Source organism: Brassica napus, chromosome C4 (assembly GCF_020379485.1).
Source record: "Brassica napus cultivar Da-Ae chromosome C4, Da-Ae, whole genome shotgun sequence".
In the NCBI taxonomy this organism is placed as follows: Eukaryota; Viridiplantae; Streptophyta; class Magnoliopsida; order Brassicales; family Brassicaceae; genus Brassica; species Brassica napus.
The window spans coordinates 28,645,773-28,662,797 of NC_063447.1; the positions used below are offsets into that span (position 1 = coordinate 28,645,773).

The following is a 17,025-nucleotide window of genomic DNA, read 5'->3' on the forward strand; positions in this document are numbered from 1 at the left end:
AAACGATGGACCGACCGTTATCTTGTAAGATGGTTAAGATTTAAACCACACAAAAAAAAGGAAGCGAAATGAAAGTGGACAGACCGTTGGATGTTATCTGGTTGAACAATAACAGCCTTACATGCATATTCATCTGCTTTGATCATATCCAGTCGTATTAAACACAAAGACGACAACTCAGAGCAGAGTAGAGCAGTGAGGGAACAATAATGGCGGCTTTATCATCATCCTCTCTGTTTTTCTCATCCAAAACAGCTATTCCGATAAACAATCTCCTGTTCCCGCCATCTGTCCACCGTTTCTCACTTCCCTCATCATCTTCTTCCTTTTCCTCTCTCTCTTCTTCTTCTTCTTCTGCTTCTCTCTTCACCACACACTCTCTGAAGAGTTCTCGAAGATCATCTCTTCAGGGATTCACCATTAAAGCCGAGAAGAAGAATGTACTTATAGTCAACACCAACAGCGGCGGTCACGCAGTCATTGGCTTTTACTTTGGCAAAGAGCTTCTATCCGCCGGCCACAGCGTCACCATCATGACTGTCGGCGATGAATCTTCTGACAAGATGAAGAAACCTCCGTTTAGCCGTTTCTCCGTAAGTTTTCAGATTCCCCAAAGAAAAACATATTCCACACACTTTTGAGTTTACTAAATAATCTCTGTCTTACAGGAAATTGTAAGCGGCGGAGGAAAGACGGTGTGGGGAAAGCCGGCTGATGTTGCGACTGTGGTCGGAGGTGAAACATTCGACGTTGTTCTTGACAACAATGGCAAGGACTTGGATACTGTCAGGTTTGCTTTTATCTTTACTGTAATAAGCGATATGCCTTTATTCAGAATTTTCATGGATGGATGATCATATATATACATGTCCATCGGAATACAGGCCAGTGGTGGATTGGGCTAAAAGCTCTGGCGTGAAGCAGTTCTTGTTCATAAGCAGCGCGGGGATCTACAAGTCCACCGAAGAACCTCCTCACGTTGAAGGGGTAAATAATCATTAGCTTACACTTTATCAATGCTCATCACCATTATTTACTTAATTAATAATGTCTTCTTCCTTGTCCAAATGTGCAGGACGCAGTGAAAGCCGACGCAGGTCACGTTGGAGTGGAGAAGTACTTAGCTGAAACCTTCGGGAACTGGGCCTCCTTTCGACCACAGTACATGATCGGCTCTGGCAACAACAAAGACTGCGAAGAATGGTTCTTCGACAGTAAGTAATACTACCCACACCACCACAATTTTTACAAAAACAAAAACAAAAACAAGTAATGATCAAAATGTGTTCACCACAGGGATTGTGAGGGATAGACCAGTGCCGATCCCAGGATCAGGACTGCAGCTAACCAACATATCTCATGTCAGAGACTTGTCTTCCATGCTCACTTCAGCTGTGTCCAACCCTGAGGCTGCCTGCTGCAACATCTTCAACTGCGTTAGTGACAGAGCCGTCACTCTTGACGGTATGGCCAAGCTCTGTGCCGCTGCTGCTGGCAAAACTGTTGAGATCGTGCATTACGACCCTAAAGCCGTTGGGGTTGACGCCAAGAAGTCTTTTCCATTCAGAAACATGGTAAAACTAAAGGAAACCCACTAGAAAAAAAATGGCTCTTCTCCTCCATATCGTTGATTCGTTTTAAATCACCTTTTGTCATCGTTGTATGATGATAGCATTTCTATGCGGAACCAAGAGCAGCAAAGGATGTACTGGGGTGGGAAAGTAAAACGAACCTACCTGAAGATCTCAAGGAGAGATTTGAAGAGTATGTTAAGATTGGGAGAGACAAGAAGGAGATGAAGTTTGAGTTAGATGACAAGATTCTCGAAGCCCTAAAAACTCCAGTGGCCGCTTAATCATACTATCTTCCTTTGTAACACTTCTAAAGCTACCATATGTACTCTCTTTTTTTTTACCCGGCTCATATGAAATGAACATGATTTCAGCTAAAAGACCATTTAAATTCATAACCAAAAGACCAACAACAACCATAGTTCTAGTTATAACTTGAAGATAAAAGGTTTTATGTTTCAAGGAAATAGAACTGAAGACAGTCTTACAGAGAGAGAAATGGATAATACTGAAACCTACCTACATAGCAACAAGAGAGCATCACTTCATGTGTCACCTCTTCCTATTCCTCCTCTTGCTTGATTTTCAGACCTCCGAGCTTTGCTTCCAGTTCACTGTCTTCTTCTTCTTCGCCTTCCTCATCCTCACCATCAGGGTCATTATCATCCAAAAGACCAAGCTTCTCCGGGGAGTCCTTAAACATGTCATTCACCTCGTCTACACCTTCCTCAGATATGAAGTTCCCATTAATGTTAAAAAGCTTGAAAGTATGTTTCTTCAAAACAGTCTGTGCCAAGGCTCTTGCCCCAGCTCTTCTCATCATGTTGGTGCTCAGGTCAACTTCAGTCAGCTGGTCATGACCTTCATCAAGCGCCTTTGCGATTAAGATGGTCCCTTCGTCTTTGAGCTCATTCTCAGATAAATTCAGCTTTGAAAGACACTGTTTTGATGCGATGCAAGCAGCTAACTTCCCAGTGGATTGCAGGGTAATATCATTCCCCGCCAACTCAAGAACTCGAAGAGAAGGAGCAGAGTTAACTAGAGCGCCTCTGTTCCCTCGTCCTCCAAGTTAAGGTAACTCATATAGATCTCGGTTAACTCAGTCAACACTGATAAAGTCTGGGCCAGAGCAATCCCACCTTGGACTCCAAACATGTTGTCACGAAGATCAAGTTTCTTCAAGCGGCTACAGGACTCAAGCGCTTCAGCGAGCGCAACGCCTCCTTCAGAACCAATCCTTGTAGAAGAACACCTGAAATCCTCCAAAGAAGGACAATTCTTCACAATGTCCGCAATGGCAGCGGCTCCTTCGTCTCCAGACATGTTGTTATGAAACTGAAGAACCCTGATTTTGGCAGTAGAGGGAAGCAGATCGCGAACGGCTCTAGCAGCATCCTCGGAGATGCCATCGTTCATGAGATAAAGCTCCTCCAAGTCACGCTGAGACTTGATGAGAGAAGCAAACGCTCGGATCCCTTTCTCCCCCAAGGCATTGTCGGAAAGATCCAAAAACCTAAGCTTGGAACCTTCCAAGGCAGATGAAAACATGTTCATGACTTGAAGAGCTTCCGCCTCCGGTCTCCCCGCAACGAAGTCGGAGAGATCCACTTCAGTCAGCTGGTGCTTGATGGAAGACAGCACGCTGACAGCAACTTTAGCAGCCTCCGAGCCAAAGCTCCGGTTGGTAAAACGGATCTTGGTGCAAGAGTTAGTTGGATCATCAGCCACCAGATAAATCAAACAAGCTATCCTCCTTGGGACCTTGTTTGATGGCTTCGAGCATGAGTTTGCTCGATTCTTTAGCGTAGATCTGGACAGCAGAGGTGCCGTCACCGTCAGGCTCGTTCTGGAAGTGTTTGTTGGCGGCGGCGAAAGCTAGGTCTTCGATTCGCTTGGCGTCTTCCTCAGCCTCCTGCTGAGTCAGAAGACCGTACTTGCGGGTGAAGATGGAAGGTGTGGTTAAGTTGTTTGTCATGCGGTCCACGAGCATCAGGCGTGTGCTCTTGCTCGGTGGCCACATCTTCACTGATAAAACTGTTTCTGTTCGTGCTTTAACTGAATTATCCATTTAGCTTCTGTAATTTCACATGCAAAGGATACTAAAGATTAACTCCAATCTGATGAAGATAAAGCAATTTAAAAATAAAATTAAAATTAAAATTAAAAAAATTTGATCTTATCCAGACTGCTAACCTTCTTCTTCTTCTGCTCCAAATGGATCTGCTCTAGTTTCCGATGAGTTTTTGTTCTATTTAATTTAATCAGAGGGGAAGCGTAAATATCAAGCAGAAACAGAGAATCATTGAGCCGCGTGCGTGCCTGATGATAATGGAGGCAATTATGCGTTTTCGAATTTCAATAAAAAAAGAACAATAAAAATGAGGGTCAATCTATGAAGCTTAGGGTTTACTCAAAGCCCACTAATAATAATTGCCTCTTTATTGACAAATCCGGGCCTTATTTTTCAAAGCCCATTATTTGGTTGCTTGCTTAAAGCGACGGCGATGCATTTATTCATTTCAGAATCAAAATAACAGTTGCAGCCGGTGGTGGACTCGCCGACGGTACACTGTCCAGGATCTGTTGATCTTGTTCTGTTGTGCAGTGTCCGATTAAATCATTTATATATATATATATATATATTAGGTACAAAAATAACTAACGGTCCAGCTTTGCTAATAATACAATTTAGATTCTAATCGTTATATGCATAATCTCCTCCAACTAATCTTAGCATGCTCTTTTCACATTCTGTACAGCACCTCGGGTTGCATTTTCACTACACGAGTCTCCTCTCTGCTTTATACGTATCATTAGATAGCTACTGATGATTTACCATAATAATCTCTTATATACTAAAGCGCAAGTCACATGGCCAATCAGATTTTGACACATGGATCATATTTCAAAAAATTTAATAAAAAATGTAAACGAAAATATTTTTGCACAAAATAGCTTTTGTTGATTTTTATTTATTTATTTTATATGAAAAATAAAATTCCTAAAATTTCTCACACTACACCATGATCTCTCAATCCTTAAAACAATTGAATCTTTTCAAGATTTAACTAACTATCATAAATTTTAAATTCCTAATTCCCCATTCTCTCCGAAATCTCTTCTTCTAGCCAGAAAGAGGTGACAGCGTTAGCAAAATTTGGGTTCGTGAATGAAGCTATGAGGAATCGATCGGACTCTCTGAAAAGATTGAGGAACAAGGAACGAGATGGTGGCAAAACAGGAATAAGGGAAAAGTTTCATCAAGGAAGGATGATTTGGAGTTTTCAGACTAGAGTGCTGCAGCAAGAGGAGATCAGGAGAAAATGCTGGACCTTATAAGTTCATTCACAAACATCTATTTTATTGACATGGAAGTTTGGGTTGGTCGGGGAGAAATGCTGATTCTGGAAAGAAGATTCCCAACACCAAATTATCAAGGTATGAGATTCATTTTGTGGGGAAGGAAAAAATCACATATTTTACAGTTCCACTTCCCCCTTCCAACCTCCACGATCACCATTCACCAGTATATCTACCTTTATATTCTTAACTACCGATGTGGGCTGCATTGCTTCTTCCTCAGATAAAATGTTAATTTGTGTTGTTGTTTTTTTCCTTTGCTTCATCTCTTTTCTCTGTTTCTACTACAACATTTATTTTAATACTAAGTCTCATTCGCTCACATCCAGAGTCTTCTTCAAAAACTTAAGGTTTTACCTTTTTCCAAATCCAAAAGTCTGAGACCGAGGGGAAAAAATGAATATATTGAATTTTTCAACTTTCTATTTCGTTCCTCTTCAAAAATATTTATTTATTTTAGTATCCTTTTCCATGCTTCAAGAAATTGTACCCCATTACTAATTAATACTAATGACTAATTGATACAGGTTTTAAAATATGTGAAAAGGCAAAAAAAAAACTCACTCTATCGAACAGAAATGGAATTACAGGTAAACTTATGGGACTCCTTTATTAACCTTTTTCGTCATCTATTAACCTTTTATTATCAAGAAGTATCATATTTTGCATGGTTTCCATGGGATTAAAATTTTGTTTTGAAAAAAATAAACTAACATAAAAGTTACGATGATAACATCTACGATATCATTCTTTTTGTGATTTCTGTTGAAATACTACTTTTTTTTTTTTGTTGTTGAAATGCCATTTGAATCACAAGTATATGTTTATTGGTTTATTTACAAAATCAACATGTTTTAAAATTATGTATAAGTATAGAATTGTGAGATAAATTTGCAGCCCAAACTAGATAACAAAATTTTGAGTTTGAGTGGATTTCTGGAATTACGTGATTTAGAGAGTTTCTGCAGTTACATGTCCTTAAATCAAATTATATATTATTAGGGAGAATTGCCAAGTGTGACTCAAAACTTGGAGTCAAACCCAAAACAATACCCCAACTTGGGTCAAAGACAAAAGTAACCTAAAAGGCTATTGAAATTACAAATATCCCCTTGTGACCAAACAAAAAAACGGAATTTTTTTTACGTTTCTACCCCTCGCAAGTCGTCTTTTTAGACGACTTGAAAATAAGTCGTCCAGACGACTTAACTGAAAGTCGTCTGGACAGTTAGTCTTAAACATAATTTAAAAATTTTGTAAAAAATATTTTGATAAGTGAAAAATGGGAATTATGTAATTAACATATGTCTTAGGAGGTATAAATTAAGATATAACAAATTTCAATTGTTTTCGGCATAGATGAGTGAAAGTAGTGAGTCATGATATTCTTTAGTTTATGTTTCATCAACATATGTTGTAGTATTGTATGTGTTCTTAGGGTTAGATTTTGGAAAGCATTAAAACCGTTTTTGAAAATTTTTAAAATTACTTATGCGTGTTCATTTCTGTGTATAGTAAACACTATTTAAGTATAATTTGATTTTATAACGTGGTTAGTTAGTTAATCTAGTCATTTTAGTTTAGGGGTTCATTTTAGGGTCTAGGACGACTTAATATTTTGTCGTCTGAAAACAGACGACTAAATATTAAGTCGTCTGTTGTACATTATCAGCCAGAATAAGTCGTCTAAACCGGACCAAACCTTAAAGTTTACCAATGTACTTTTAAAGCTAACCGGATTATTTACCCAATATATAAGGTGATTTTTATTTTTTTTGTTTCATTTTTCGCGAAATTCAGAAACCCTAACAGTTCTCTCTCAAAGGCGATTTCGAATTCCCACGATTTCCGAACAAACCATCGTTCTCAACGTCAGCTATCTATCTCACTTCATTCTCACCGTTGTCGCCGCAGCTTCTTCTAACCCTAGCGCCGCCGATTCCTCTAAACCCTAGCGCCGCCGATTCCTCTAAACCCTAGCGCCGCCGCTTCCACTATTTCCGAACAAACCGTCGCCCTCGCCACCGTGGTCACCAACGTTCTCACCGCCGCTTCCTCTAAACACTAGCGCCGCCGCTTCTTCTAAACCCTAGCGCCGCCGCTTCTTCTCTGTAAACCTTAGCGCCGTTTCTCTGTAAACCCTAACGCCGCTAAGTCATCAATCTCGAGGAAAAGATGAACATAAAACGTTGTCTCTATCAATTTACTCATTCTCACCGTTTCACGTTTATTTTTTCAGATCTATAACCGCAATGACGAGTACTCCAACTCCTTCTGCGACTGGAAGACTTGTAAGTAATTTAAGTCGTCTGGAAAGTCTTCCAACTGGACGACTTAGTAGATGACTTAAATATAAGTCGTCCATTTGGAAGACTTTCCAGACGACTTAAATTTAAGTCGTCTACTAAGTCGTCTGGACTTATATTGTTGTCTTTGATTATTTTGCAGACAAAAAGGATGGATATTCCAGAACTCCCCCGTAGGTTATACACATCAGGGGAAGAGCCAGAAGCCCACAATAGCATTTCGTATCATACGGATAACAGCAAGTTGCATACTGCTCTTAGGAAAGCTCTTACTGATGACGAATTTGAAGAGCTCAAGGAGTCGAGTTTGGGAGTTTTCATCAAGTTCAAGGAGCAGGGATTTGGTTGGGCTTCAAGGCTGGTTCACTACATGCTCAGTTTCAAGCTGGACATTAAGAAGAAGTATGAGATGTGGTCTCTCGTTGGTCCAGAACCTTTGAGGTTTTCACTGTTAGAGTTTGAAAACCTCACTGGTCTAAACTGCGAGTACATCGAGGACCTTGAGACACCAAAATGTGACGTTACCCCAGAGATGGTTTCTTTCTGGGGGATGCTGGGAGTTCATCTGGAAGCTGGGCCAACTACTGATCAGATAATAGCAGCACTGAAGAGATGCGGGGATTGGTCCAGGGAAGATCGCAAGCGGCTCGCGTACCTCTCCATCTTCACTGGATTCATTGAAGGGAGAAAGTTTTCAACCGCTACACGATCTACTCTGGCAAGGCTAGTGATGGATTTAGAACGGTTTGAGAATTATCCATGGGGGAGAGTCGCGTTTAAGGTGCTGATGGACTCTTTGTGGAACAAAGAAATTGCTGGCTGTTACACCGTGGATGGGTTTATACAAGTTCTTCAGGTCTGGACGTACACAGCTATGCCGGAATTGGGTGCTAGTATTGGTGGTCCCAGAGCAGACAGTCCGTCTCCACCGATACTGGCTTACGAGGGCAGCAGAGGCCGCAGATCAATGAAAGCTGCTATCTTGAGTCAGGTATTTACTTCAATCCAAAAGACTGCGCAGACGACTTATTATAAGTCGTCTGGAAGGTCGTCCAGCTGGACGACTTATCGGACGACTTATAATAAGTCGTCTGGAAAGTCTTCCCAGCTGGACGACTTATCGGACGACTTAATTAAGTCGTCTGGAAAGTCTTCCATCTGGACGACTTATTAGACGACTTATTATAAGTCGTCTGGAAGGTCTTCCAGCTGGACGACTTAGTAGACGACTTATAATTAAGTCGTCTATTTAGTATTTTTTTTCAAATATCTAACTCGATTCTTCTATTTACTGCAGACCCGCGTGATCAACTTTGTTGAGAAGGACATTAGTGAAATGTGGCCAAAATGGGACTCTGAGGTTGAGGACCTGCCCGCGGAGAACATCATTAAAGTCATGTATGAGCGGAGACCGTGGAAGTGGACCATGGATTGCTGGGAAGTCACTGGTACTAAGGTCAATACAAAACCTAAGGTTGTGACTCCATCGAAGAAGGCCAAAGAGATGGTTGTGTTGGAGGAGGAGGAGGAGGAGGAGGAAGACAATCCAAGACCTCGGAAGAAAGCTCGTAAAGAGGCTCCTAAAGTGGCTAGTGAAGAGGCTAGAGAAGAGGCTAGAGGGGTGACCAGAGAGGAGTTGGAAATTATGTTCAAGGGCGTAGCTGACTGCATGAAAAAAGGGTTTAATAAGTGCATGAGGGAGTTTAGGAAGTTGTCCGATAGATTGGAAGCTGTGGAGAAGAAGGTTGGTGTCACCAATCAGGCTACCCCTCCACCTCTAACCAATCAGGCTACCCCTCAAGATAAACAGCCTACCCCTCTTGCCAAAGAAACCGGGGGTAGAAACAAACAGGCTACCCCTCATGCCAATGAAACCGTGGTTAGTAACCAGCCTCCTCCTCCTCAAAAGAAACAGCAGCAGCCTCCTCCTCCTCATCAAACCAAACAGCAGCCTCCTCCTCCTCAAAAGAAACAGCAGCAGCCTCCTCCTCCTCAAAAGAAACAGCTCCTCCTCAAAAGAAACAGCCTCCTCAAATCAAAGAGGTTAGTATCAAATCCAGGGTTAACTAGTTGTCCAGACGACTGTAAAAGTTGTCTGGACGACTAGTTGACCCTGGACGACTTAAACGTAAGTTGTCTGGACGACTAGTTGACCACGGAAGACTTAATTTTAAGTCGTCCAGGGTCAACTAGTCGTCCAGACAACTTTTATTTAAGTCGTCCAGGGTTAACTTGTGTGCAACTTTTATTGCAGAGATGGTTGCCGGAGGATACAGCAACCGAGGCGAACTCGGTAAATAAGATCTTGCCGGAGGATAAAGCAGATGGTGTCACCTCCAAAGAGATTGTTGCTGTCACTTCCACCGATCACCAACCGAGCCTCGCTTCCACCGATCAACAACCGAGCCTCGCTTCCACCGAGCCAAGCGATCCAGTTTCAGAACCGAGCCTGGTTGTATTGGACAAGCGTGCAAAGAGTAAACGAGCGAAGAAACCTGCTCCCACTGTGAGATCTCCTTATACGGCAGAGAAAAAAAAAGATAAAGTGGCAGCCTATAATCCATTTCCGCCAGTAAACAAAGATAAGTTGAAGGAACTCGCTGATTGGTTGAAAACTGATCCGTAAGTGATTGCTTTACCCATAATAGCTTGATTTAGTCGTCCAAAACTGATTGCTTTTTTGTTTGCAGTCATTATTTAACTAAGACCGAGGACAAACCACGTACATCACCAACAAGGTGGTACCACTTCCTCCGGACAGCCAGAGGATGGCTGGAAGACTGCGTAAGTCTTCTGCACACGACTTATATTTAAGTCGTCTGGTAACTTCTAACTTGTTATATTTAATATGCAGCATATAGATGCTTGGATTAATGTGCTAAGGCAGAGGTATCAGGAGAACCCACAAGCTTTCAGGAGCGAGCGAATGTGCTTCCTGGATCACAACTTTTCCCAGTCTTGGAGAGAGCAGTATCAGCTCTTCAAAACATCGGAACCTGTACCTGGTGGGGCGTCGAATTTTTATGACGGATCAATACCTTCATTTTGCCAATCAAACAAGAAGTGGGGGGAGGACATTGATGATATCTATGCGCCAGTGAACTTGGACGACAAGCATTGGGTTGCTATTTGGATATCGATCCCTAAGAGGCACATAGTCGTCTGGGACAGCATACCTTCATCTAGTGTACCAGACGCATGGGATGCGATAATGGAGCCTTTTCTCCAGATGGTCCCTTATCTGCTTGTTGAGTGCGCAGCCACCGACGAAATACGGGTCAAATACGGGTTGGAGCCATACACATATGAGAGACCGCTGAAAGGTGTACCCACGGCCAACAATGGTGATTGTGGCGTGTACGCTGTAAAGTACATTGAATGTCATGCTCTTGGGGTCTCCTTTGACCCTAAAGACTTTGCTAGGTGCAACGCGAAGAAAATGAGGGATAATATGGCGGTGGATATATGGAAGGAGCTTGTTGATCAGCATCTGAAAGAAAATGTGGATGGTGATAAGTTCGTGGGCATGTATGATTAGATGTATTTGAACATGATTTTTGAACTTGTCTTTGTATTTGAACATGATTTTTGAACTTGTCTTAACGAGCGAAGTATTTGTATTTCAGCTTGTCTTTGTATAGATTTGTAAATATATAAGTTGTCTGGAAGAAATAAGTCGTCTGGAAGGTTTTCCAACTGGACGACTTACAAATAAGTCGTCTAGAAGGTTTGGACGACTTATTATAAGTCGTCTGGAAGGTTTTCCAACTGGACGACTTACAAATAAGTCGTCTAGAAGGTTTGGACGACTTGAAGGGATAGTAGAAGGTAGTCTAAAAATAAAATACACTTGAAGGGATAGTAGAAGGTCGTCTAAAAATAAAATACACTGGACGACTTAGTAGAAGGTCGTCTAAAAATAAAATACACTGGACGACTAAAAATTTAGTCGTCTGGACGGGTAATCAAGACTGGACGACTTAAATTTAGGTCGTCTGGACAACTAGTCAACTGGTTGTGTACATTGTGGTTTCGTATGGCCAGTTTCCTTGCAGTTTGAGCATCTCCGTGCCCTGTGTTTCTTCCTGGGTTTGTGTCCTCTCATCCTAGATAGCTCCAACCAAGATTGCCATCTTGATTTCTTCGGTCTCCCCCGACCACGCTTTAGTTCTGGAGGAAAGCATTCTCGTTCCTCAATATGTTGTGACACGATAGGATATATATTCTCTGAGTATCCTGCATACAGATAATTCTTTGAGTACAGTGGACATACAAGTGTGGAGATATGCAAACCAGCATGTATTCCAGCAGCTATAGCATGAGAGCAAGGTATTTTCTCCACTCCATAGACACCACAATCACACTTTGCATGTTCCAAATCAACCACACAGTCCATTTTGCCACCTTTGACAAAGAAATGCCATCCATCAATTGGTTCGACCGTCATCGTACCCGCTATCTCTTCTCGAACAGCAAGCAAGTATTCAACACCCCCGCTATGTTCAGTTGTGAGACTCAAAGCATCTTGTCTCCTTTTCCAATACCATTTTCCTAACTTCTGCCTTATGAACTCCAGCAGGAACGTAATCGGAAATCCTCTTGCTCGCTTCAGTGCGGAATTAATAGATTCAGCAATGTTGCTTGTTTTTATGTTGAACCTGTTCCCCTTACAATAAACCCTTGACCATAGCCTGACGTCGGCTTTCTCCAAATACGTTGCAAGTTCCGGGTTTGCACTCCGTATCTCAGCCATGTACCGGTCAAAATCGTAAACCGTGTGAGCATAAGCAGCCCCTTTCACCAAGTACATGAGATGTTTCCCTTTAAACTTTTTGACAATGTTATCTTGAAGGTGATAATAACATATTCCTCGGGTTGCCCAAGGAAACACCTTATCACACGCACTTTTAATGGCCTTGTGCCGGTCGGAGACTATCACCAGAGGCTTGTCATGAGATATACAACTAGCCAATTTTGTGAAAAACCATTCCCAAGAAGGTATATCTTCCTCATCCACGATCCCAAAAGCCAATGGGAATATCTGAAAATTGCCATCTTGTGCGGCTGCAACTAACATAGTTCCTCCATACTTTCCACTTAGGTGAGTTCCATCCACCACAATGACCCTTCTCTGATACTTAAAACCTTTGATAGAAGCTCCAAAAGAGAGAAATAGATACTTAAATCTTTTCATAGAATCAAGTTCTATCGCCGTGATAGAATCAGGATTTGCAATGGAGATTTGCTCGAGATATGATGCCAGACGCGAATACCCTTCTTCTGCTGATCCTCTCACCAATCTTTGTGCATATAACAGTGCTCTGTATGAAGTGGTGTAATCAAGCGCCATGCCAAACATGTTCCTCATTGCATCAGTGATATGCTGCGGAGTTATCCCATCAATGATTCCAACACGATCAATGAAAAGACTACCTACATACTTCGGAGTACAGTGTCTCCGCTGAGCGATTCGGTCTCCCGCTGAGCATAAATGTTTTTCCACATACTTTGTTACCCAAAACGTGTTTGTCCCATGTTTGACACTCGCTCTGACCTTCCATCCACAATAGCTAACCGGACATGTTGCCACAACGAGAGTTTTCGTTGATTTGTATAATCTGAAAGAAAACTTACCCCTCACTGCTGCCAACCGCAGCTCTGAAAGCAGTGCACCCTTGCTAACAAAACTCTGGTTGACATAGATACTGGTACCATTCGATTTTCCTCCTTCAATAGCATTTGTCTTAGCATATGTCTTTTGGATTTCTTCAAAACAAATATTATCATCATCTTCCTCGTCCTCATCTGGAACCTTTCCATAAAGACTGTAATCCCCACCATTCTGATCCGTTTCACCAACAATAGAATTATCAGCATCCTCCTCCCCATTTTCCTCCTCCCCATTTTGATTTTCATCTTCAACAAACTCATTATCACCAACATCTTCAAAACATTCATCAGCTTCATCATCATCACCAACATCTTCTTCCCATTCACCAGCTTCATCATCATCACCAACATCTTCTTCCCATTCACCAGCTTCATCATTATCACCAACATCTTTTTCCCATTCACCAGCTTCATCAATATCCCTTTTCTCTGAAACCGTTTCGACCTTGCTGCGGCTTGATACACAAAGACATACTCTATGGGTTTTGAGTATCTCCAGCAAGTTTCGAACTTGTCTATCACTTGTAACATGAATGGGAAGACTGCCTGGAGCCATCATCATTTCTGCTGGTAATGAGTAGCTAATCTCCACACTCACTGTTCTCATGTCCAGGTTATAATCTTCTTGAGCCATTGCAACAAGTTCAGCATGTGTTGAATCTTCATTCAATAAAAACAATCTTGCTCCTTTGAGATCATCAACCACAAAATCCCAACGGAAATCTCTCAACAACCATTCTCCATACACTGCATGTAACTGAAAAATCATCTGCAAATATTCAAAATAAAACACATTAGTAAACATAGAGAAAATGAAGAAGTTCAATAAACATTGCCGCAGACGACTTAGCATTAAGTCGTCCAGAAGACTTAAAGGTAAGTCGTCTAAAGAGGTCACTTTTGCAATTGAAAATTAAAAGGGACGACTTAATTCTAAGTCGTCCGGCTTTGTTTGTTAAAAAAAAAACTTCAGACGACTTATATATAAGTCGTCTACGAGAAACGGGCTAGTTTTGCATTTGACCGAATCGTGTCAGATCTTTGACTATTTCTGGACGACTTATAATTCAGTCGTCTCTGGGAAAGTTAAAATTTCAATATTTTATGAAAACTTGACGACTTACGTGTAAGTCGTCCTAGGTTAGTTTTGTAATTGAAAAATAAAACTTGAAATTTAACTTTCTCCAGACGACTTAGATGAAAGTCGTCCAGCTAAACGACTTAATTTAAGGTCGTCCGGGATAAGCAAGGTTTGACCAGAAAATTGGGAAAAATTCTGGACGACTTTGCTTTCCCCGGACGACTTTAAATTAAGTCTTCTGGAGGGACGACTTTATATTAAGTCGTCTGGTTAAAGTTAAATTATGAAGTTTTATTTTTCAATTACAAAACTAACCTAGGACGACTTACACGTAAGTCGTCAAGTTTTCATAAAATATTGAAATTTTAACTTTCCCAGAGACGACTGAATTATAAGTCGTCCAGAAATAGTCAAAGATCTGACACGATTCGGTCAAATGCAAAACTAGCCCGTTTCTCGTAGACGACGTATATATAAGTCGTCTGGAGTGTTTTTTTTTAACAAACAAAGCTGGACGACTTAATTTAAGTCGTCCGTTTGACCAGAAGACTCATCAGTAAGTCTTCTACATACAGATGACTTACTAGTAAGTCTTCTACGCGAACAGATCTTGAAAAAAAATTCAAATTCGTACCTTAAACTAGGTGAGATGACTTCGTTTGCACACAGGGTCTTCTCCAACCACCCAGAACCTCAAACGAAAGCAACCGTAAGTCAAAACGAAAGAAATATGGCTCTGTCAACCATAGCCCATATTTTGAATCAAAAGCTTGAGTTTTTTGGATGAATATAGAGAGAAAGTGAAAGAAATGTTGTTTTTAGTTCATAACAATTGAAACAGAGAGAGTGTAAAGAGATTTACGTGCATTAAAGGGCATTAAAAGCTCCAAACAGTTCGTACAAGGTTGTTGCCACTATTCATTGCAGTGGCAATATTGTAAATACTTGAAGAAGATGAGGTTGAGACAGTAAAGAAGCCATTTTCGAAAAAAAAAAAAAAATGTTAATGGCATTTTCGTAGATAAAATGCAGGTGTGGGGTTAAAATCTCAAAAAAAAAGGAGTCAAAAGAAAAGGTTAGTTTTCTGTTTGACTTCAAGTTTTGAGTCACTTTTGCAAAAAGCCCATATTATTATTGTTATTTATTTTAAATAAAATTATATTTGCGCTTCAGTTTTTAAAAATCTCGATTCACAGGTTTTCAGTGTTCTAAATTGTTGTAAAATAACATACAAGAGCTCAAAAGAAAATAAGAAAAACAAAGCTACACAAACCTTACAACCAATTAAATGATTTATTCTTAAAAAGTAATAATGAATTCGAAAAGAATATTATTAATGACTTTGCCCGTCCAAACAGGATGGAGAGAATGTTATTACAATTCTATTAGGACTCAGGTATATATTTGTCGTTTACAAACATTGCAATGCATTGATTAGCATGATCCGGAATTATTTATTTTCTTCAATGCATACTATTTTTAAATGATTAAGATAATAAATTAATCATTATCTTTTCACAAACCCAAGAATAGCTAACCAGGAGACAATCATTTTCTATTTTTAACCAAAAACTGTAGATTGTAGTTTTAATACATGTTAAAATTAATGAAATCTTTACCCCGTACGTAGTACGGGCGCAAACACTAGTAACAAATATTTTATGATCAATATATATGTAAATAGTAAATACCAACTAATGGTCATGGTAAAAACACTAATATGAAATTAATAATAACCCGTAGGGGATTTTCCGTCTATTGCTACATATGAGATACTTCTTCTTTTTTTTTGGTAATTACATATGATATACTTTTGTATTAAGAAGCCACAAATGAACAAAAAAGAAACTGCAAAAAATTCCATGCTACTTAGAGTTAGATATCGATAAAAAAAAGAATATATGTGTGACTTTGTGTACGTACGTGTGCTTAAATCTTAAAAGCGCGCATATGTGCAAGATTTTCCGATAGTGATTAATGATCATGCGATGATCATTAGTTTTTTAGGATTTTATTAGATATGTTCAAATTTATCAAGCGTGCAGGTTTGGCTTTAGCTTACTTAGACAAACCTACTTTTAATGTGTGTCTTGAAAAAACGTTCGAAGTATATATATAAACCTTTTATTTATATTAACTACATGTTAAAAAACGAGATTTTAAGTTCTATATCCTGGTGCACCAAAAAAAGAGAGTTATATATCCTAAATCTTTATAGCTATGCATATTTCACATATACATATATATTCGGTATTTCCGTTCTCTTATTGCTTACTTGCAGCACAGTTTCCACATTTGGAGCAATACTATAAAAACAATGCAACGAATGAGCAAATGATTACTGAAAGATAGGCCTGAGCGTTCTGATCTTCGGGTCGGGTTCGGACCGGTTCCTTTCGGGTCCGGGTCTTTTCGGGTCCTAAATATTTAGACCCAATAGGTACTTAAAAATTTTCGGTTCGGGTCGGTTTTTCTCGGGTCCGGGTCGGTTCGGGTCTATAATTAAAATACCCATAAAATATCCGTAATTTTTCGGGTCCATATCGGATCCGGGTCGGGTTCGGGTATTTAAGATCTGAAAAGGACATGATATACCCAATTCCATCAATTTTAGTTGAATATTTGTCATATATATCTAAAATTTTACAAAACAACTTAAATGAAACTATTAATAATTAAAATAAACCATTTTAAAATTTTAAATTTTACATTTTAAAGCTTTATATTACTTTAAAAATGTTAAAAAATAATAACAAATATTGTTAACAAAAGATATTTCAACTAAATCATAAAATAATATATAAAATAGAACACAAAAACATCATAGTTTTAGATATACATGTTTTTAAGTCGGGTACAATCGGTTCTTATCGGGTTGGGTCTATTCGGGTCGGTTCTTTTCGGGCCCGGGTCTATTCGGATCGGTTTCTTTTCGGTTCCGGTTCTTTCGGGTAAAACAAATTTAGATCCAAAAAAGTACTTATAAATTTTTGGTTCGATTCCGAGTTAGGTATTTTTGGGTCAGTTCTGGTTCGGA

The 17,025-nt window shown here is 39.9% G+C and overlaps 1 protein-coding gene and 1 pseudogene across 1 annotated transcript; one reads left to right on the forward strand and one right to left on the reverse strand.

Moving 5' to 3' along the window:
- Positions 1-75: 75 nt before the first annotated feature.
- LOC106396732 (chloroplast stem-loop binding protein of 41 kDa a, chloroplastic) lies at positions 76-1,966 on the forward strand. Its single transcript, XM_013837207.3, has 6 exons — positions 76-593; positions 669-790; positions 885-987; positions 1,076-1,214; positions 1,297-1,574; positions 1,673-1,966. Exons 1-6 carry the CDS (start codon positions 210-212, stop codon positions 1,853-1,855), a joined length of 1,209 nt encoding a protein of 402 aa, XP_013692661.1. The 5' UTR covers positions 76-209; the 3' UTR covers positions 1,856-1,966.
- Positions 1,940-3,929, reverse strand: LOC106396735 (annotated as a pseudogene).
- Between the last annotated feature and the right edge of the window lie 13,096 nt (positions 3,930-17,025).

Bases quoted from the DNA above. Each gene is read 5' to 3' on its own strand.
- LOC106396732 (XM_013837207.3), top strand. From the start codon at position 210: ATGGCGGCTTTATCATCATCCTCTCTGTTTTTCTCATCCAAAACAGCT. The intron at 791-884 runs GTTTGCTTTTAT...ATCGGAATACAG, and splicing joins AAGGACTTGGATACTGTCAG to GCCAGTGGTGGATTGGGCTA. The intron at 1,575-1,672 runs GTAAAACTAAAG...GTATGATGATAG, and splicing joins CTTTTCCATTCAGAAACATG to CATTTCTATGCGGAACCAAG.